At 41.2% G+C, this 23,198-nt stretch overlaps 2 protein-coding genes across 4 annotated transcripts in view; one reads left to right on the top strand and one right to left on the bottom strand.

Moving 5' to 3' along the window:
• Positions 1-201: 201 nt before the first annotated feature.
• The window catches only part of zic4 (zic family member 4), a 137,741-nt gene continuing 114,744 nt past the window's right edge, over positions 202-23,198 (bottom strand). Inside the window, exons 1-3 of one of the 3 annotated variants that reach the window (XM_034706782.1) lie at positions 4,236-5,337; positions 3,501-4,127; positions 202-1,473 (exon numbers count right to left, since the gene is read on the bottom strand). In XM_034706782.1, the coding sequence (XP_034562673.1) occupies positions 1,031-1,473; positions 3,501-4,127; positions 4,236-4,662 (1,497 nt within the window). In that variant the 5' untranslated portion in view covers positions 4,663-5,337 and the 3' untranslated portion in view covers positions 202-1,030. Of the gene's footprint in view, positions 1,474-3,500; positions 5,340-23,198 lie in introns of those variants that run through there. The other 2 variants (XM_034706781.1, XR_004634567.1) reach the window with 2 other exon arrangements.
• zic1 (zic family member 1 (odd-paired homolog, Drosophila)) lies at positions 8,645-11,713 on the top strand. Its single transcript, XM_034706783.1, has 3 exons — positions 8,645-9,731; positions 10,156-10,319; positions 10,723-11,713. Exons 1-3 carry the CDS (start codon positions 8,771-8,773, stop codon positions 10,918-10,920), a joined length of 1,323 nt encoding a protein of 440 aa, XP_034562674.1. The 5' UTR covers positions 8,645-8,770; the 3' UTR covers positions 10,921-11,713.

Here is a 23,198-nt window from a genome sequence, read left to right as displayed (position 1 = left end):
TTTCAGAACTTTGAACTTCTTTGATTTTTTGCAATTTTATCTATGACGACTTTTTTGCTGGAGCTAGTTTACAGGCTTTCTGTGGAGAAATGTTTGTGATGGAGAGGTAATTTTAAAATACAGACTTATAAACAAATTCCGCATAAAATTATTTCCAGTTTACAAAAAAATGCTTCTAGGAACGTGAATGGCCCAGCAGAGTTTCACTTTCGTCATACAAGATTTATTCAAAATACTCACAAATTACAAGGCAGTTCGGTACGCATTTTGAGTGCCGCTCGTTTTCAAATATTCAAAAAGAAAATATATATATATTGACGACAATGATACAAAATCACAAAATGCCCACTTTGATAAAACATTTATCATAATTTCACGTTCGTATATCAAATACTGCAGGCTTATGAAACTGTTTAAGTTGTTTAGCCTCTGCACACATGGGAAACAAAAAGGCTGTAAACATGAAGAAACGCAGTAAGAAACCGCTCTGAGACAGATCCTTACAAAACATCAACACATCCAAAGTTACAAAATTTACAAATGTACACTTTTGCCCTAATTGAAACATGCACTTTGGTTCGATAATACAAAAATCCTTCGAGATCAGATTGAAAAATAAATAAAAACATATCGAAGTCAAAACTCGTAATTTACAAAATAATTTGACACCAACATGCCTAGCCTACAATAAAGTACCACATAGTCTATGACGGATTTACATGACTCTCCCCACAAGTGATCCAGTGGGCCGTTATAGGCACTGGGCCAAGCATTTTAATCGCTGAGGTTTCAAAATATATTCTTTTTATTGTGCCTGGAAATTAGCACGTCTTTAAGGTTTACACATTTTCCCTCCAATGTGGTTTTAAAATGCGTCTCCTGGCTCTGGGTGTCTGTTTGGTGGCTCATCCAAAAAAAGGGGGACCAGTGGGCCTTGCACAGGCATATTTAGGCACCAAAGCCAAACCATTTTTAATAGTTGAGCTTTTGAAAATGTGTTCTGTCACCACTGGCACCGAGTCTGAGTGGGTTAAAACGCGTCCCTTGGTTCTGGGTTTCTGTACGGTGGCTCATCTGCTGGGTCGGGTGTGGAGGGTCCGCTTGGCGGTGTCTGAGCTCCGCTGGCACCTGAACTGTGGCACACGTACCACTCGCTTAAATTGGCGGGCTGGGAGGAGGCTCCCACCGGCTCCGATAGCACCGAGGAGGCCCCTGGCTCCCGGCCCAAGTCTGAGGAGGGGGAGACCAGGGACGGGGTGGAGGACTCGTAGCCCGAGCTTGGAGGGGGAGACTTGCAGTGCACCTTCATGTGTTTCCTCAGGGAGCTGGGGTGTGTGTAGGACTTATCGCAGCCTCGCACTTTGCAGTTGTAGGGCTTATCACTGGTGTGGACGTGGGAGTGCTTTTTCCGGTCGCTGCTGTTGGCGAAGCGTCTGTCACAGCCGTCAAACTCACATTTGAAGGGCTTCTCACCTGTCAACAAGGATGATGACACAATGAAACAGAAGTCATTATATTAAATGCTGTAAAATTGACATTCGACGTTCACCTCAAAATATGTCATGTGATTGGGGTTTTTTTTTAATCGTATTTCTTTCTTTTTTTTGTATAAACGAGAACCATAAAAATTAAACATTTTCTAGCAACCCCTGATTTAGATTGAAAAATCAGCTAATGATAATACACATTTTGAAATCTAAATAGAATCAGCTACAGTTAAAGAAAATGTGATCATTTATTTTTCTCACTTCTATATATTTATTGTTGTTGGTAACAGTATACACACTTCCCCCCTCTGCTTGCACTTTCCAAAGTTTCCCTGTTTGGACAGACCTGCCACGCGCCTCAGTGTGGTGTAAACAGGAGGCCTGAACCCCTACTGTCCTGGGTCTATACCTGGCGTCTGCATGCATCAAGGCATACGTCAAAACAGACAAGCTACGAGCATAGACGTAGCAGGCCTAAAACCAACTGTAAATAATGATAAATGAAAGTAGCCAGCCTGCACCCACGGTGCACCACAACACAGCCTGTGTCTGCCATCTAAAGCCATGCAAATGCTTCTCACTCTGCGTCCCAATAACAAGTATTTCTACCTGATTATGACAAGGCAAAAAGGAAAAAAAAGACAATCTGAATAAATTACACGGAAATCATCCAGTGCTGATTTTTCTCCTCCGATTAAAGCTTTTGAGAATACGTAATTGCCTCTGTCTAATTACACTTGCGGGTTGAATATCAATTTGACCTTCAGCTGTTGGGTTGAGAGAGCCAATCAGGGATATTAGTGTAGTACAAGAAAGCGTCGAGGAACAGACCCCAGGGGCAGCCCCAGTCATAAGCACACTTTCGGATAGGTTTTAAACATGATACCAAAGAGCAGGCCCCTTGGGAGCCAACACACAGAAATAATTTAACAGATTTGTACTTAGGTAATGTGAGCAAATGATATGAATAAAACATAGGGCGCAGAAATGGAGCAGAGGGGGGAGTGTGCTATGCAGCCACCACAGAAACAGGAATGTAATCATTGTGTTCATTTACAAGTGTGACTCGACATTTTGAGGCCCCCTTTTTTTTCCTCCCTCCTCAGCGAAGCTGCACGTCACTGGGTCACAGAGGCAAGCAGCCATATTGTGTCATTATATGTTTTTAAAGTTAAATCAGAGGCGCATTGTACACACGTCAGTCATTCTATGGAGACAGGCTGCTCTGCCAACCTGTTGGTGAGTTCTTCTCGCCTGTGTGCACTTGTAAACCTGTTGCTTTAAGGGCGATCATAACAAATGCATCTCTATTATAGTACTGTCATATGCATCTGTTGTAAATACAGTTAACATAAGGTTTTAAACACATTTCTAATAAAAAATGCTCACTTTTTCGCAACTTTAAATGTCACAGTACAACAAATCACTCTCTTTCTATTTAAATTATAACTGAGTTAAATAAAGAAACGTGGATAAACAGCTTATAAGCATTCCTACAAGTGGCAGGAAGAGAAAAATATAGAAGAGCATGATCATCACACACTAAACGTGATGCACCTTTCTACTTTTGCAGCCAGCATCTCTATCGTGCAAAAAGATACATGCACACAACCTGACGTGGGCCTCACTCTTTTGTGCTGTGGTGCAAACAAGAGGTTGAACCGTCAAACGCTTGAGTGAGCTGTACCATAATCCCCAAGCAAGCTCGACCTTTTGTAAAACTTGCGAGTATGCTGGTGCAACTCACAACAAACAGGTGGCCATGCAGTGGCTGTTGCGCGCAGCACACACTGATTAATTACCCATAAGAGGGGATTTTTCATGCGTTTAGGTAGAGATCGTGAAATTAAAGCTGCAAAAAAAGGCAGAAAAATTAGCAAATCCTCCCTACACATTAGAATATCATGCAAAAGCTGTATGTGGATTTAAATACGCAGTTTGCTCATTTTACACTATTTTCACGTCAAATACATTTTCTGCAACATTTCCAGAAATGAAAATGTATTTACTGACCTGTGTGCGTCCTTTTGTGGATCTTTAGATTCTCTGATCTTGCAAACACTTTCCCACAGCCAGGGAACGGGCATGGAAACGGTTTCTCCCCGGTGTGCACTCGAATGTGATTTACAAGTTTGTACTTGGCTTTAAATGGTTTGCCTTCCCTCGGACACTCTTCCCAAAAACAGATATGGTTCGCCTGCTCGGGTCCTCCGACGTGCTCCACCGTCACATGCGTTACGAGCTCGTGCATGGTGCTGTAAGTTTTAGAGCAAAGTTTCTTCGGCGAGTGCTCCGGCTCCAGCCACTTGCAGATGAGCTCTTGCTTTATCGGCTGCCTCATGTAGCGGAAAAACGCACCGGCTCCGTGGTGGTGGTGGTGGTGAGCGCTCAGATTCATGTTCAGATTCAGTCCACCGTAGCCATGCAACGGCGAGGCGGAGAACGGATCAGCCCTGGAGCTTGCCACTTGACTCAAGTGATCAGACCTAACGTACATTTCTCCAGGTAGTCCTAACCTTATTTGTCCATTCAGCGCTTGGCCACCCGGTGATCCGCTAGAAGACTGGTCGTGATGGAGTCCGGAGAAGAGGGTATGGTTCCCAGCGTCAGTGTGGTGACCATAGTGTCCGGGATAGCTACCTGTTGTTGAGACAAACATTCCGTGGTGAGAGGCTGAACCAGCAGTCTGGTCGGTCAGTACTGGCATGGCTTGAGCTGTCAGATCTCTCCGGATGAGGAAATCCCTACCTGCGGATAGAGCCTGGGCCGTGTGAGACATAGAATAGGGCACGGATGTCGCCTGAACCGGGCCAAAAGCTCCCGTTTGACTGGAGACCACTTCACTGTGGCCTGCCATATGATGATTGTGGTGGTGGTGATGGTGGTGGGGATAATGATGGGCTGGGCTGATTTTGAGGGCCGCGGAGTGCCCCATGTGTTCTGGCCCGAATGGACTCGGCCCCAGGCGGGGTTCCGCAGTAATCTCCCCAGGGTGCGAGTGAGCCATTGAGTGTGGATGGCTGCTGAACCCCGGGAAGCCTGTCACGCTCTGAGGGGTATGGTGGTGATGATGGTGATGGTGGTGAGCCCCTGCCAAGTCAACTAATCTCAGCGCCGTGTTCCGTTTGGAAAACGTAGGGTCCATCACGGGGCTTCCCAGTGCATCCACGCTCATTACTTCCTAATTTTAGAATAACTTGACAGCAGGCAAAATAATAATGATGATGACAAATATATTTTAATCGCAATGAAAAATAAAGAAAAAAAGACTTTATAAAGTTAAGACTATCTGCAGACTACATGGAATCCCATTCGCTTGAGAGGCAGCAGCAGGACGCTTTGATACTGAATAGAGATTCATGGTAGGCGCTGCAGCCCGTGGAGCTAAACAATCACCCTGCGCTCTAATTGGTCAGAGCCCGGTGATTGACGTCACCAGTGACAGTTTCCAACGTGAAGAAAAATGTCTTAGTGACAGCGAGCAGCCAGTGCGCTTGCGCAGTGCCTCAGGCAACGCTTGAGAAAAATAGTTGTTATGCAAAGGTTATTGTACAATAAAAGTCCCAAAAAGTTGATCCAGATATACAGTCGATCTCTTTTGTCGCAGCGAACAAAAGCTGCGCGGCTATGAAACAGCAATTTCCCCACGTTGATTATGCAATTACAACACAGAGTGCCTCGCAAGAGCATGCAGATTGTCAGTATAAAAGTTGTAAGGATCATAAATAATGCAGTGATATCTTTATTTAGCCCTGCAACGCGTGAAGAATAACTTTACGCACCACTTTACGCACGTAAAAGATCGGCGTCAGCGGAGAAAAAACTTGTCAGCTAAACCAAAGGAAAGCTCCACGTGGGAATATAGAATAGTCCCGAGTCCATAAGATTAACATGCGCGTTTATAAACACCCGTATTTACATATCGAGTCGTTTGCCTCTCCGCGCGTTCTCCAGGGTTGACTCGCTGTTCTGCTCGGTGGGATCCGTGTGTGTATGGAGTGTGAATAGGGCGAGCTGCGGCCATTGTCCCGAGGAGAAAAAAAATGTAATGGACGGGACCTGTTGTTATGATCCGGGGTAATTTTGCTTTAGACCCAGGACGGCAGCAGACGAGGGTCACAGGAGGTGGTGCCGTTGCAGACTTAAGTTCAAAATAAAACGTGTGTACTGTAAGTATCGGTTTCTACAATATGATCCTTCATAGTGTGTGACTTAGTCTGTGGTGTTTTTTTCTATGCTTTGAAGGCAGATGCAAGTTAGAGATCATAACCTGATGTGTAAATTATCTTACGTTCACTGTTTAATCTTCATTGTTTTGATAGATTTTTCATTGAACTTTGTCTTTTTAAACTAATAGAAGTAATCTGAAAATCTAGTGTGTATTCATTAAATGCTGCGTAATGTCTAGTGTTACTGTACATGAACTAGTCTCCAGCGCGTTGGACACTTTTGTGTCTGAAATTAGATCTGAGCTAATTTGCCTGAAAATCACAACCTGTGATTTTATAATATGTAACTTCAATTGTTATCTCATCATTAGCAGTTATTACAATAACACTTAATTGCTTTAGCTGCAGATAGCAACACAATATGTGTAACCAAACGCTTCAGATTTTATGAGGGGATGGTTTGAGTGGACGCTTAATCTTTCTGGATAAAAATAAAATAGTGCGTGAGGTGACCTCAAAGAAGGTCACAGTGTTGATGACTTATATGTCAAATATGAAATGTGATAGTGAGTGAAATAACATACCTGCAGTGATAAAAAAATTATTTGTGAAGGTTTAAAAACAACAACATAAATCACCAGAGGCGCCTTTCCTCATCTTCACGTCTTTACACTTTTAACTTTCTTATTCGGAGAACCATTTAGCATAAAAGGAGGTGAGTGTGTCGTTTTGTTGTTAAAAAAACATGTTAATAGTCGGATACTTGTATGACTCTCATTCATGTGGATTCATATGTTTTCTGTGAGAAAATGAAATGCAAAAAAACTACGTCCCTTGGGTTATTCCTGTGAATTGACTCGTCAAAATCGCTGCTGACAGCGTCACATCCAGCACGTTAGAAATTGAGTCAATATTTTGAGACATGACGGATCTAAAAGATGTTTATTAAATGGCCTTTGCGCATGGGGCTCATGAGGCTCACAGCTGTAGCCTTCAGAGGCATCACAGCACCAGCGTAATGCAAAACTTTGAAGTGCTATTTCTGGTCCAAGTTGTGCATGCACTCACACTCTGAGACAAGCAAAGCATGGCAGTTGTATGAAATCCTAAAACAAAAAAGAAAAAAAGCTGAATATTGCAGAGGTCTCGTAAAAAGGGCTGCTGTAGCTGCCTTGGCTTAGTGGCTTTCACTGTAAAATCGTAAATAGTTCCTGGTAGCCATTTTAAATGCTACAGTTACGACTCAAGCATATTTTATCACTGGACAGCCAAAGGCGTTTTAATTAGAGCGCATTTTTACTTTTGCGCATAAAATTAAATGCTAGTGTCATTTTTACGCACATAAACTTTAAATGTACTCGGTCATGTACAACTCCAAGAAGTCTTTCTGTGGCACCAAAATCTCACTTTGACTTGTTGCAAGTCTGATTTTATGACCTTGACTTTTTCAATAATACGCCTTTCTTACCGTTATCCACCTGTTGGAAGGTCCCTCCACATTTTCACAAGCAAAGTAGCGAACTACCTAAAAACTCCAAGGTATACTCGCTAAGTTGAGAACACCAAAAACCTCTCCTCTTTGCCTGGTCTCTTAAGACTGACTTGGAGAAAGCCTTGTAAGAAACTAGCCTAGTAGCCAAGAAGATATTTTAATGGTTTGTATGGCACGTCTGTGCATGTGGCTTTGAACTCTAGCAGCCGGAGGTTCCTGCAGAGAGCGCCGCAAATCCCACTTGATAACTTCGACAACCCACAACGTTTTGCACACAAGGCTATGCACCACTGACCTGCAAATAATAAAAAATAAAATGAGTAAGATGCACGAGCAGAGCAAAAGCGTGATGATTGCATTTGGCATACTGGTGGATTCAAGCTAAAAAACTGGCCTATTTATTTAAAGGTAACCCCTGTGAACGTGGGCTGCTGCTGTTGAGCATGATGATGTGGAAATCCAAAGCACAGATGTTGCACTGGTGTGGGCAGAAACACTGTGTTCAAGGGAGACATGCAGAGCTGCAAAACACAGAGTGAAAAACAAATGTTATGTGGATTCTTTTATAAGTTAATAAAAAAAAGGCCTTTCAAAGGAGTGATGACATTGTGCAGACTTTATATCAAACATGGGGGTTTCCAGTGACGGGGTTCTGAGAAACGAGACGTTAAAGTCGTCTCTGCGTACCTGTACCTGACGTGCGTAATGAGGCTCCACATTTGAAACGTTTGTGAACAGACCTGTCTGTACACTTATATTTACTATAAATTATATTAGAGCCCTTAAATTATTCTTGTGGTGTTGTCTTTGAGTATCTATCAAGTCAGGGTAATCAACACTTTGGGGTTTTAGTCTTTTATCAAACAGACACACAGAGATAGAGATCATGTCTGAGTTTTTAATTGTGCAAAAAGTTACCAATCAAACCACCAAAGTGTTCTTTCAGTCATGCAATGTGGCCAAGTTAACAAAGACAATCCGACACATTTGCTTCCCATTACTGCAGTATGTGGCTGCAAAACGTGCTTTGACTCTCTACAAGGCCGCTTCTTGTTTTCTCATCCTCAACTTTTTTGTTTTGCTGTTATTCAGCCTTTTAACCAAATCCACAGTCAGCAATCTCACAATATCTGGGATTGATGATGCAAAGAGGCCAATAGAAGCGTGGGCCCTGCACCGTGGATTGTTATTTGGTGAGTGGATGTTATTGGGGGGAAAGGGTCTCCTCCAATGAGCGCGGTGCCCCTGTGCCATGTGACCGCCCCCCTCCTCTCCCATTCATCAGGGCTGGACTGTGTTGTCTTTTCAATTCATTTATCTGCAGGAATGATTGCGACTATCAGTCTAGAGCTCACCGCCTGACTGAGGAGGTGAAAGTTGCGCCACAGGAAGATAAACCGCAAAAGACAATATTGCATGTATACATGATTCCGCGCGTGCATCGGATGAGCGGTATAGGGGAATTCCTCGCGTCTTAGAAAGTAAACAGAAAATCGGTGGATTGGAGAGTTTTGCTCAGTCGAGTGAGGTCCAAGAGATAGAGAGAGAGAGAGGGAGGAAGAATATCTGTGCGTGATTTTTTGATTTCTGCTCTCAGTCGTCTCAGCGAGTCTAGACTGAAGATGCTCTTGGACGCAGGACCGCAGTATCCCACCATAGGAGTCACTACTTTCGGCTCCTCGCGGCATCACTCAACAGGCGAAGTCACAGAGAGAGAAGTGGCGTTGGGGATAAATCCGTTCGCGGATGGGATGGGCGCCTTCAAAATAAACCACAGCTCCCACGACATCGGCTCCGGACAAACGGCGTTTTCCTCCCAGGCGCCCGGCTACGCAGCAGCCGCCCTGGGACACCACCACCACCCGACCCACGTTGGCTCTTACTCCACGGCGGCGTTCAACTCCACCAGGGACTTTCTCTTCAGAAATCGGGGTTTCGGGGACGCCGCCGGGGCTCAGCACAGTTTGTTCGCCTCCGGAAGTTTCGCAGGGCCACATGGACACTCAGATGCAGCGGGGCACCTGCTCTTCCAGGGGCTCCACGAGCAAGCCGCGAGCCATGCGTCCTCCAACGTGGTCAACAGCCAGATGCGGCTGGGCTTCTCGGGGGACATGTACGGACGGGCCGAGCAGTACGGCCACGTTACGAGCCCGCGGTCCGACCACTACGCATCCACCCAGCTGCACGGCTACGGCCCCATGAACATGAATATGGCAGCACACCACGGAGCAGGGGCCTTCTTCCGATACATGCGGCAACCCATCAAACAAGAGCTCATCTGCAAGTGGATCGAGCCGGAGCAGCTGACGAACCCCAAAAAGTCGTGCAACAAAACTTTTAGCACAATGCACGAGCTCGTCACCCATCTTACGGTGGAGCATGTGGGGGGACCGGAGCAGACCAACCACATCTGCTTCTGGGAGGACTGCGCCCGAGAGGGGAAGCCGTTCAAAGCCAAATACAAACTTGTGAATCATATCAGAGTACACACCGGAGAGAAGCCCTTTCCGTGTCCGTTCCCCGGCTGTGGCAAAGTGTTTGCTCGATCGGAAAATCTTAAAATTCACAAAAGGACTCACACCGGTAAGAGCAGCTTAAACTGAGAAATTTACTGACAGATCTCGTGACAATATCTCATCCAAAGCATGCATGCGATCCGGGCTATTATTTACCAGGCAGCTGGAGTTTCTTCTCTGGCACTCAGAGCAGTTGTCAACAGAAAATATTTCATGTGTTTTTAAGACTTGTTATTTCATGCATTTTTTTTAAACTTGCAATCAACATTTTAATGTGATAAAATGTGTTAATTCATGTATTTTAATTAGTCGAGCATATTTAATTTTCTTTGTACAAGTAAGCTTTCTAAAAACTAATAATGTCAGCATTTAATTTGTTGATTTTTAGTTTTCAAGCGTTAAAACAAATCTTGAATTGTAATGATGCATCAAATGACATAATTTTGAGATCCAGTGTTCAACCATGTATTTATGATTGTGTCTTTATTTAGGTGAGAAGCCCTTTAAGTGTGAGTTTGAAGGCTGCGACAGGCGATTTGCAAACAGCAGCGACCGCAAGAAACACATGCACGTGCACACGTCGGACAAGCCCTATTTGTGCAAAATGTGCGACAAGTCCTACACACACCCCAGCTCCCTGCGAAAACACATGAAGGTAAAAGAGGTTTTACTTTTTAATATTTAACTGTTTTTACAAAATAAAATGTGATAATTGGAGTGTACTTAAAATCTTTTTGCAGCTTTGCTAGAGCAGAAATGACAGTGGAAAAATGTGCAGAATTGAGAAAAGACTAGAGCCTTTTTTTCAAAGAAATTCAGAAACATAAGTTAATGTGCCTTGACACCTCCTTTCTTTCTTTTCTATCAACCGAGAAATGAGATTAAGATCTTAATGAGAGTAATAATGTTTGGGGTCTGCTTTGTTTAGGATGTTCAAATCAGTCAGATCTGGACTTTTAATTGTTTTTGATGATTTTCTTTTCGTGAGTGTATTTGCACAATCTCAAACAGCATATGCGGGATACTTTTTTTTAATTTTTATTTTCTGTTTCCTGAAGGTCCACGAATCCACCAACCCGGGCCCGCAGCCGTCTCCAGCGGCCAGCTCAGGGTATGAGTCGTCCACACCTCCCACCATAGTGTCCCCGTCCACAGAGAACCAGAGCAGCAGCTCCATATCACCAGCAGCCTCAGCAGTGCACCACACGAGCAGCCACAGCACGCTGACGTCAAATTTCAATGAATGGTACGTGTAAATATTTTTGAAAAGAGAGAGGAAAAAAAAGACTGATGCAGATTTTTTTTTTAAGAGAAACTGCTTTGGAATGAAAAAGACTTGTGAAACAGAAATGGACTGAAAGAAACCCGGAGAGGCCCGATCGATCATTTTTAAAAGCTGTGTTATTATGAAAGAGAGAGAATGCATGGACAAAAGGAGGCAAGGACGAGAAGTTTAACTTTTTTCCCTCGATATTTCTTTATTTTTACCGAGAGACTGCTCAAAAAGAGATCTCAAAACAGCATGCAATCCACGGGCCATGAATTTTTGTACATAAGGATTTCACCAACATTGGGGAAAATGTAATATTTTATTTTGTAAATATCACAGTTTAAGGGAAATTTGTGAAAATGTGGTCCCTAGATATATGGAAAAATGAGATGGTTTTAAGAATATTGCGATTCATTGAAAAGAATGTTATAGTTGTGAACCAAATGTGAATTATTCAGTATTACTACAGTCTACACGTCGACCTAACCGACTCTTAGTATTAATGTGCTTTTGTAGCCTATTCAGTGCAACATTTTCGTCCAAGGTCCAGTTTGAGTAGCACAGTATCATTGTTGTTATTTAATGTCATGTCGATAAATCGTGTAGTGGAAGCCTGAAATTCCGTGTCAACCTGTTTATGTACGTGATAAATATAAAAAAAATCTCTGTCAATTGCTTTGTCTGAAAGGAAGTATTATTATTACATGTAAAGTAGCTCAATTTTCCATATTTATCCGCATGTAAAGGAACCGGTAACATGTTAGAAATGATCGGTATTTATGGAGAAATGCGCTCGTATGTAAAATTTAGTTTACAAAAAAATGTTTGGATACATTTCGTACTATATTAAAGGATTAAAAAATACCATAATGCATCGCGAGATTATTGGTGTTCGTTTGGTTGGTTCTTTCTATAAAAATGTGCACAAAAGTCGAGGCATTTTCTGCAGAGTAAAGCATACTTTACATACTCTGCAGCATTTAATGCATCAAGCGAGGTGTCCACTGAAAAATAATAGCCTGTTTAGCTGCAATTTTTTTCAAACTCTTCCTCTATGAGTGTTTGCTTTTACACATTTGTGTGGTGAGTGTTGGTGTGTGTGTGTGCGTGTGTGTGGCTCATTCAAAGCTAAAGGTTATGTTTTAAACACACAAACGACAACTTCCCTGACAGTCAATAAGAGTTAAATCCACTCCCTCCTTTCTGCATCTTCTGTTTATCCAAAATTAACATCCAACACTTTGCCCTCCAGTAATGTGCAAATTAAATCGATTAATCACGGAGGTTGTTCCTCGGTGTAAACCCGGGAATAGTTTACTTAATTTGTCCGGGAATCTAATTTTCAAATCTAATTTATTTTCCTCTTCCGCCGTTTGTCGGATTTCATAGACTTTGAGGGCAGAGCTGGGGAGTCAGTGTGGCCCCCTCATTGTTTCCTGGCTGCAGCTTGCTTGCTTGACCGGCCCATTAGGCAGAGATCACATCAGCAGCCTGCCTCTGATCACGGTGAGCACTGCCAGTGTGCACGGAGCCACGGTGTGTCAGTCTGCAGCTCTGTCACAAAATGCTGCACCAAAAAAGCTGCATATATAAAGCACTACAATTTTAACCGTACAAAAAACACACACATATACACAACATATAGAGGAGAGAGGTGTGTGTGTGTGTGTGTGTGTGTGTGTGTGTGTGTGTGTGTGTGTGTGTGTGTGTGTGTGTCCGCGTGCGTGTGCGCTACCAGCCAAAATAAAACATCCACGACTCCCGCCATCTTAGATGATTTGTCGAAATGTATTGAAATGTATTCATATTTTCTTTTCACGGACTATTAAATGTGGAGATAAATGAAGGATGGTAATAAAATGACTTTTTCGACTCTATTTAACACTAGCTGTCTGTCTGCTGTGGAGAGAAAGAAACACGCAACTCTCCACGCCGCGTTTGAGAAAGTCACTTTGCAGCTTTATAGAAAAATGTTCACATGTAACTGCAAATATAAATAGTTTAAAGTGGTTGTGTTAAAACTATCTCATGTGGTTTCTAAGCTGGCGGGTGTTTTGCACACAAGCGCCATATTTGAATACAAATCTGGTGGCAGATTGACAAATGTAGAGATAGTTCAAGCTTGTTCGTCTTTTTTGAACTCGAGGAAACACTTAAAATGTAAAATATTGCTTATGAGTCCTTGGTAAAAATGGCGGGAAATACATTGTTTGAATTTATTTGACTTTCACTTTTTTAAGCTATATTAACGACTCCCTTTCTTATTCCTCAGCACGTGTTTTACTGAACAAAAACCTTCCTGTCCCTTCAAAACAGCCTGAAACTGCTACTTTACCGTGCTGAATACAAAGCATGCACCTCGACAGTGCTGTTCAATTTCAACTCCACGCTTCTGTCGTGTTGCTTTACACTGAACCTACACACGAAAAGAAAGTGCTCGTGAAGAGAACAGTCCACGACGGGCTGCTAGGCGTCTCCTATCAGACGAACTGTGGAGTTGACGGTGACTCCAGATCAAATAGGAGTTGTGTAGGGGGAAAAAGCATCCACTTTGGATGTATTTACGCTCCAGTCTGGAAATGACAAACACTCAGATATCGGAAAAGCGCAGGCGCCAGCATCATGAATATTTATCACCAGCACTTGTGGCCAGTAAAGCGAGCCTGACGTTTGTGTTACCAAGGTAGACAGTGTGCAGCTTAGCTGCGCATCAAATATCACACAGAGTGAAGGTTCAGCCTTTCACTTCAGGGTGTTATTCTAAACATAAATAATGAAGATAGTGTCCCATGTCTCTGGAATCATTTTACACATTTAAAAGTTTAATAGTAATACATTGAAGATTTTTTTTAGGCAAAAGTGTATTTTATACACCCCTCTCTTAGAGTTTATTAGCATTCTTCCCGGTGAAGTCCCTGCTCTGTAAAATGTTTTATATCAACTTATCCTGGGACTATTTTTCCAGAGCTCGTAGCCACTGACACGCGAAGTAGCTTGAATCCAAGATTAGGAAAAAACTCTAATCCGTGCCCCCCCTTGATGGATGAGGTGCCCATGCCTGTGCCAGCACTCTGATCTGCATGCCCAGCTGCCGTCACTCACTGAGAACTAAATCGATAAGCTAAACATTTGCAGTTAGGTTTAACTATTAGGTTTCATACTAATGTACAAGAGAGATACATGTGAGATCTGTTTTTAAGTTTTATAAACTTAAGAGATACAAGTAGTGAAATATCCAGAGAGAAAAAAATGGTATCCCACAGTCATCTGCTGAGCTTAAGAGTCCTAATGCAAAAAGGTCAAATTCAAGTCAAGGCCACTTACGTTTTTTTTTTTTTTTTGGCATGCAGTGGTGCTCAAACGCCTCCAAGAAGCCCCAGCTTATACACAGCTATAAAACAATTCATTGCTGGATAATGGAGCAATCCAACCCAGAGTGAACGTCTCAGTTTGCATACAGATGTTGCATACAATAGAGCCTGTGGAAAATTCTGTTCTATTTCTTATTGTTCCTAAATTAGAAGACCCTCTTTTTTTGCTGTTCTGATGTTTCCAAACGTGACTTATTTTTCATAGCACATTTTAGACGCCGTAAAAATAAGCACAAGACAACAAGCAGAATAAAATAAATAGGCTCAATATAATACGTATTTCGTTGGTTTTAAAGATAATTTGAAGATAGTTTCCCCAAAATCTTAAAAATGCATTGTTTAATTTCTGAATTACACCGTGTTCCTATCAATTATTCAAACTCTTATTACTTTCAGAATTAGACTAATCCATCTTTATAAACGACATGTCAAACTATCGAGTTGTAAAAGAAGACATAACACAAATAATTTATTTAAATTTCCTTGAAGTCTAAATGCTTCTTTGGCTGCTAACTGAAGCTGTAACACTTCACATGTCTTTTTTTTTTTTATTTAAGAACGTCTCTGATTGGGACATCCATCTCTCCTCAGGCCCGCGTGCAGGAGCTGGGTTCGTTATAGTGAAACATGGAGCTCACGGTGACCCCACGTTGCATCAGTTGTGCTCTCTGACACGCTATTAGCTTCAGAGCGTGCAGGAGATTTGTGGAGGCGCTGACACGGTGTTGTCGCGTCGCCTTTGACGTGTTGCTAAATGAGGCCACTCCAATTAGCTCTTTGCGACAGGGTGAGACTGCTGCACACCTCAGCGGAACGAACACATCCACCGAGTCTGAAGCCCTGCATTGGGGATTCAGACGAGGAGGGTTTTTTGGAGGCGTTTGAACGTGGATCAATGACGTCATGATGGAAAACTAAGCTGCCACTAAAAAAAGTTCAGTGCGGTTTTAGTAGAAAAAATGTCTCTGAAATAGGGGAGACAGGGACACACACAATCCAGGAAACGGAACCAATATATCCATACATTTCCTGTTACAAATGTTTGTAATTTAACCCTTTTCATGCCGTTCTACAATCAGTTATAAGGATGAATCTGTTTTATTTTCTGGTTTAAATTACCTAAAATACACTTAAACATGAATTTGCTAATAAAATAAATTATTTGTTTTTGCTTTTTTGAAATAACAGAATATTTGAGTTATGCGTTAAGTAAGCTAACCATACATTATCTGGCCACTAACTTAAAATACAAAAACGTCAAAACTTTGATTAAAATATTACTTTATTGATTTAAATGATTTATGTTTACGGTTTTTAAAAAATAATCCCATTGATTCTACGTCAGTTAACGTTCCATGATGATGGATTCTTATCTGCCTGTTAAATGTGACATCACTATTTTCAGTGGATGGTTTTGACATGAATGCATGCGATCAGTTTGACTCTGGTGTTGCTCATGTTAGTGAATGTTAATAACCGCTGTCAAGGGGTTGTCAAGGGGTTTTGACCAATCAGAATCAAGCTTCTTACACAACCGGAAGATCAGTACGAAAGCCAGGTAATAAAACATTACAAATGATTAATAACATGAATTTTATAGTTATTTTGCGTGAATTACTCTGTGTGTATTATAGGATATGGCAGTGAAAATATGAGGAAGTTAATCTTGCGTTACTAATTTTAGTACAAAGAACAACAGCCCTTTTGTTTACATTTAGATGCAGGAGCAGCTGATTAGCTATAAGGCATAAAAGGCGCATATTTAATAAATTCATCAGCTGTAATGAAATGAGGCCTCATTTAGAGGTTGTGTGTTGAAATGAGTGATGCATATGGCGTGTTAATGTACTGTTCAATGGAAAGAGGTCCTCTCCCTTATAGAGCAGCTTGTCGACATCTGCTTAGTTGATGAGTCTGATAATGATTCGCTATTTCGCAACGAGGATGACCGGCCGAAGATAATCGCTGACAGATTCCCGAGATCCGTTCCACGTCGCAAGTGTTGTTGTCAGAGTGCATTACAAGGTGGCCCCAAGGAAAACGTGGCTGAAAGCAGATGAACTTCAGGGTTATTATAGTTTATAGAGACATTAAGCCTGATTTGAACTTATGTTTGTGTTTCATCCTGTTGCGTGCTTTGTATTCGGCTCAAATTTAACAAATCAACTCATTAGCTGTTGTTCTGTGTGTGTACCGCATCTGGTGTTTTAAATTGGTAGCAGACCCAAATTATTTCTGAAGCTTCACATCTTCCTGAGGCCCAGGTCTTTAGACATGACCAATTCTTTTAAAAAAGAGGGATTGCACTTAGAGTTTCAAATGGGAACATTGCAATAAAGAGTTTAATTTAAAAAAAACTCAGCGTTCAGTGTGGTTCAGGTTAAACTAGAATTGAAAGTTTACGGGGTGTCACCACAAAACTTGATAGCTGTAATCGTCCAAGATGTAAAAAAAAAGTGCTTCTCAAACTCAGGCCTCTGCATAAGTTGAAGTGAAGCATTTATTTTTACACAGTGACAAACTCTTCAGCCTCTGTACAACTGTTTTCTCTTTGGCAGTTCCTTTCTTGTCGGGAATCTAAATACTTCTCAAAGACAGGATGCAATAAATACAAGTTACTCTGCTTGCCTGTTGTTTGGATCATATATATTTTAACTAGAAATGAACTTAAGTTGAAATAACACAATATTTTTCAGAAAAAACATGTGCAATGAAAAAAAAAAAGACTGGAATAATCATTCCCCTGTGTAGTTGGCTCATGCATTCAGACTTGCAGCTTTTCTGCATGCTTTGTTTATACCCTCATTTTTAACTGCTAACATTTTCTTCTATATAATCATTTTTGGCACACTTTTGCTCATTAGTCCATCCATCCATCACTTCAGCTCAGTGTGGCTGTATGCAACGCAAATGTAATGCTATAGTGTGTGCATGTGTGGATATTTTCCATCCTTACATTTGAAACGTTTTGGACTTTGAGCCTGCTCAGAACAGGATGAAACTGTGGTTTTGTCATTGGGCCAAACCCAGAAACCCCTGCATTAAAATGTTCAAAGGCAGCATGTTGATTTATACATATGCTTTCATTGACCTAGCAAAGGCCTAGAGTCCATTCTGGGTTGTTGCATACAGTATGCAGGAGGTATCAGAAAAAAAAAGAAGGAAGGAAGGAAATAAACATGAGCCGAGTGATACAGTGCTTCAATCATACCCCTGTATGTTCTGCCGGGGTATGATTGAAGCAGTGCATTCAGTTCTAATTACACATCATAACAGAAAGAGAGTGATTAAAAGTGAAATTTGGCAAACTAAACATGGTATGTAAGGTATCATCATAGCCGTGCGCCTGGCATGGAGGGTTTTTTTTACCAGCTGCAACAGCGGGACGCAGGTGGAAATGCAACTAGACTACTGATGGGAGCCAAGAAAGATCTGGAAGCGGACTGTTTTGTGTGTGTCTGTCTATGTGTTTGTATGACCGTGCAGTAAGGGTTAGACTTCAGCAGGGTACCTAAAGTGTACAAGAGAGTACGACTCATTACAAAGAACGCCAGAGTGCAAACAAAGGCTACAGAGATCTTTATCATGGGTAGAAGTGTGGATGAGCAAGACTGTCAAAAATATATCATGTATCCTCTGTAGAAGAGGAAAACAGCATTAAGCTAAGGGAAGTTTGGACATCAACCTTAAAGGGTTTCTGATCTACACTTCATAGTGGGACCTGTGTGCAGCAAGTTGCGCTCTTCCACTCTACGTCCCCGGCTCTGATATCCCTCAATATCACAGTTTACTGATGCGGTGCAGGTGAGAATAGTTGATATAACAGGGTCACATCACTTTCAGAAGCGGCTGTGACCTCTGTGCTATACCGCTAAAGCAGCACCTCTGAGAGAATATTAAATGCACACCAAGAGGTTGGAAATTGTTTCAGACAGTGTGTCAGAAAGGTGAGACCGAGGCAGGTAATACAGCACATAAGTGTTCTGTTAATATGCAGGGTGAAATGTCAAGTTATTGGTATGCGAAAGAGGGGGTTTAAGAAAGGGTGATACTGTTAAATAAAAAAAAAAAAACATGATATAAAGCGTGAAATAAAACCCCGAGAAATTCCTGTTTTGTGAGAGTGTTGGTCACAATTTCCTTCATGGCTTACTGTAGACAGGAATTTGATCCGTTCTGAGTCAGAGGCAGTTTGACACTTTCAGCTGTGATCATTCAATTTGTTTGCCAATAATAATTTCAAAATAGAATGTCACACATTCCCAACACTATAATGCCGTTAATTCTAATTGCTTGTAGCTCACTCACTCTTTGACTGATAATGATTGGGCCATATTCTCTTGCTCCAGGTGTTTGCTGTTTATTATTTTTCTACCTCTTTCAATTAATCACTAATTGGTGTTTCCACCTGCGAAGGAAATTAAACCACAACTGTAGCCAAATAAGCTCACACTGCCACAGGATTTTCCTAGAAATAGAAACTTCTTGTGTGCACTGCTGAATGACAATCAGTGTTTTTGAGGCTTTTGAAGACCGACTACAACAACAACAGATGACCAGAGCTGATTTCAGTTCTTGCCATGTCAGGAGGTTATGGCCTGGTTGAGGTAAGGTCACAGTGTAGGATGTAACGTGATATTTAATGTTTGTAGATGAAAACAAGTCATTGTCAAAGTGGAATGTGTTTGATTCTGATGCATAATAAAGACTTTTAACACAAATGTTTTGTGTTTTCTGACTGAAATTCAGTCTAACATGCTTTTTTCCCCCCTGAACACTCTGTGAAAGTTATACTCTACTAAGGTGTTGGTGAAAAATACTCTACTCCACCAAAAGGGCAACTAAAAGCACTTAGTAAAGGTCAGACCTATGCAGAAGATCAAGTACTGAAAAGCAGCCAAGCTCTCCCAGATGAACAACATCTAAACTCGGCACAATTGGGGAAATTGAAAGGATGTGCTTACAGAGCACAGAAAAAAAAGCTGTGTTCAAACTTATTGCAAGCCAGAATTGAAAACTAAATGTTGCATAGGTGGTTTGTGACTAAATGGGAACTTGTCAGCAGCTTCAGAAATAGAAACAAATAATGTTTTAACTCTGCCTGGCTGCAGGGGATCTTTGAAACAAAAACTACGAAGCAGAAAATTGTTGAACTCTAATATTAACCATCAGGCATTAATGTGGTTTCAATCCACTGTGAATCCTCTGTTTACTCATACCAGAGCAAAATAGCAGGACTGGTGTCACATTCATCACATGACTTGACTGCAACCACTTTTTTTTTTTAAACATATGACAGCCCCCTGCACTGCGTCCTCGCTCAGATATTTGGTACAAAGCCACGCGCAGCAGTGGTTTGTGTCTAATGGACGAGTGTTGATAAGTCCTTAAAAAGAGCATCCAGCTGAACTTCTCGCTGAAGGTTGTTTCCAAACTTATGCAAGTGTCCATCTGTCACCGCTTCATAGAAAACTGAACACCCCCCCTCACTTAATCGGACAGATAAATGGCGGCGCGTTGGTACCTAATGGCGAGGGGGAATTATTATTTAAATGCAGCTATTTCTGCAAATGATTTAAGTGTATATTTTTTAATCTAAGCTGAGTTGTTTGTATTTTCTTTTGATAAAATAAATAGCTTATACTTGGAAATCTGTTATTGGATTTTACTTGGTCAGAAACTGGCACCATTGGCTTTGTTTATGTTTGTATTTGGATGAATTAAGGAAGTAAAAAATGCTGTTCCTAACAGAGAAATCAGAGAAAACATCAGATGTATTAAATATGTGTGTGATTTTCTTTATAAAGGTTTTATGAGAGTAATTTGAGTAATTCTTTGAGTAATTATTCCAGATTTCAAATGCATCTTCTAATTCAAAATTATTCAGCATCAGTCCAATATGACAAATAAAAAATTCCACCCTAAATGACCCAAACCCAAACCTCTTTTTCATAAGTCATAATACCCTGTAACATTGGAGTGCTGTCCTGATAATACAAGATATTAAATAAAGGGAACACAAAAACACCAAAGCCGCCCTCTTCTTTTGTGCTTTCCACAGGAAGACAGAGATTGAATCAGGATTAGAGTCCACAGAAACACATCTTTGAAACAGTGTTAGCATCGAGAACTGAAAGTTAATTATAACCAAAGGGAGCGTGTGGGGGGATTAGCGCTCTGATCCCTGGCCTTGTTAAACAGAATGGTGATGTACTGTAAGGTTTGAACAGTTTATCCCACTGGATTACAGGTCGATTCTTTACACGAGCACTCTGCTGCCTTTTGTTCTCTGACGACTCATCACACACCTGCTTATGTGATTTATGCTATATTAATATACAGGATGCCAGAAGTGTGGTAGTATTATTACAAGAATATTTTTCTGACCTCTACACCTTTACTCAAAAGGTAAATCAGAAATGCCGTCAGACTTGCTGACACATACGTGGAAGAGTGAGATCTATGAAAGCTGTGTAGGAGCATTTAGGGTTATTTTTATGCCTGTCTTTCGCAGCCTGATCAGAGTGACTGATGAGATGTCATTAACTCATAAACAATTTTCAAAGTTACGTCACATGCAGCTTTTAGTGGCTTCTTTTACAACCAAACCAAACCTCATGTCCAAGTACAGCCCTTTAATAAATCACTCTTTTGCTGCTTGAATGTCAAACCTCCATTGCAAATCTTTTTTTCCCTCTTCCAAGCATATGTTACAAACACAACCATCAAGTTAAAACTCTTTTTGTGTACTTTTTAACTCTTAAAACGGTCTCTCCCCCTCCCTTTGTCTGCAATTAAACTCACTGAAGTTGAGGATTGTTGCATGTGCAGATGGTTTGGAGACGCATCAATCTCTGTCAGCGGTGTAATAATGCAGACATTCCATACTGGGACACTTCATGAGTGGAGGAGGCACATGAGAGGGGGAGTTCCCTAAATCAAATAAAGGCTTGTGTTCAGGCTTCAAGTCTGAGAAGCAGCACCCCGGTGAGGATGCAGTGGGAATGAAATTATACACAGCCCCCTGGTTACACTGTCTGCATTTTTATACATTACACTTATACAGACTTTGTTAAGGTTGATGACATTATATTTAAATGTTACATGCAATAAAATGTTGCTCTTTGAGATATGAAGTCTGAGTCCTGCTGCTTTTTTAATTTAAAGCTAAATGCATTTAAACCATTTGGACTCAGTATTAAGGTGGTGTTAGATACTTCCCTGAATAAATAAGCAAACATGAGGTTTTAATATTAATGCTGCTCAACATGTTTATCAATCTTATAGTCAGATTTCATGAATATTTTTAGCACTAAGTGTTTACAGTTGCTCAAATCTTGACCATCTTGCTCTATGTTAAAGCACAAACACTGAGCTACATCTCTATTTACACCCCTGGCTTTCTAGCACCTATCTCATATGGTGATCTTTCATCCACTGAACAATCTGAACACAGATCCCAAACATCCATAAACCAGCCTCCCTTGTACCTCCCTTGACTTTGGATCCCGGCTTGATGTTGACATCACATGCAGAAACATTCTCGAGCACAAACTGGAATAACACATGGAAAGTATTGGGCCTGCAGGGAGACATGGGATGGAGAATGATAAGACTGGATGCCCTTCATCTTTCCCTCTGAATACAGGCCTAAGTCAATTTTACTCTCAGCATGAGACTTTCTGCAGCCCAAGTTTTGAGTAAATCCAATCAGCTGTCCGCAGAATTGAGATGTAGTGTGTCAGTGATGACAGAGTTCGTCGAATAGGGAGAATGCAGTCCAGCATTTATAATAAGACCCTATGAAGCTAAGCTCCTCCTAAAGCAGTAATTATAATTTAAACGGAATTAAGATATAATGGAGTCAGTAAATCATAGAGCATTACTTATGGTTCAAACAGCATAAAACATACACATGGTTGGTTGTTACCATTTCAATACATTCAAACAAACAAGTGAATTAGACCTCCCTGTTTCTGAGTTGGCCGTCTTTTTCACACAAACAGAAACGTGCATATTTATGGGCTCAGACTTGTTTTTTGCTGCAACCAGAGAATTAAGAGTTTGGCATAGAACTGCATGAGTGCTTTGGCAAAGCAGCATGGTAGGTTTTGGATTTCTCTTCTAAATACCACGACTATAGAAAATGATTCAATAAAATAATCAAACCTCTATCTTAAGTGACTTCATTTATTTTTAGATATCTATGGGTTTTGTCTTGCTTTGTGTGAAGTCCAGAAAATGAACTGCATTGCACGAGTGCTTTGGCAATGCACAATATGGACACGTGGTCAGGCTTTGATTTCTGTTTTGATTACCATAACCTTAATACATGTGATTTTCAGAAAAGAGTAAATTGGACCAAACTCTTCTGGCAATAGACATCTTATTTTAAAATTACACTCAAATGAATGTATATTTATGAGTTTGTATTGTTTTCGGTGCAACCAAGGTTAAGCTTTTGCTAATTTCATGAGGACTTTGGCAAAGCAGCAGAGTATGGACAAAAAGTTAGCTATAGTTTTGATTATGATTTCTATTACTATTACATGTTTTTTAGTCAATCACTATATTGGACATAACTCTTTCATTTTTAATGTCACACAAAAATCTCTATGGGAGCTGTTCAATTATTAAGTTTTTTTATTTTTTATTTTATAGGACAGCTGAAGAGAGACAGGAAATGTGGTGAGTAGAGAGTGGGGGATGACATGCAGGAAATGGTCGACCAGCCGGGAATCAACCAGCGACCCCTGCGACAAGGACTGTAGCCTCTGTATGTGGGGCGCTTAGACCGCTAGGCCACCTGTGCCCCAAATGCTTACGTTTTTGAACGTGATAATAGCTTTTTTAGCCACATGTTCAAAATTCCATTATTTTACAGTTCAAAAAG

This window comes from Notolabrus celidotus, chromosome 17, assembly GCF_009762535.1.
Source record: "Notolabrus celidotus isolate fNotCel1 chromosome 17, fNotCel1.pri, whole genome shotgun sequence".
Taxonomy (NCBI): domain Eukaryota; kingdom Metazoa; phylum Chordata; class Actinopteri; order Labriformes; family Labridae; genus Notolabrus; species Notolabrus celidotus.
This window is presented reverse-complemented; position numbering and strand designations above follow the sequence as displayed.

Coding starts and splice junctions, on each gene's coding strand:
- zic1 (XM_034706783.1), top strand. CDS start 8,771: ATGCTCTTGGACGCAGGACCGCAGTATCCCACCATAGGAGTCACTACT. Junction 9,732..10,155: donor TCACAAAAGGACTCACACCG/GTAAGAGCAGCT, acceptor GTCTTTATTTAG/GTGAGAAGCCCTTTAAGTGT. Junction 10,320..10,722: donor CCCTGCGAAAACACATGAAG/GTAAAAGAGGTT, acceptor TGTTTCCTGAAG/GTCCACGAATCCACCAACCC.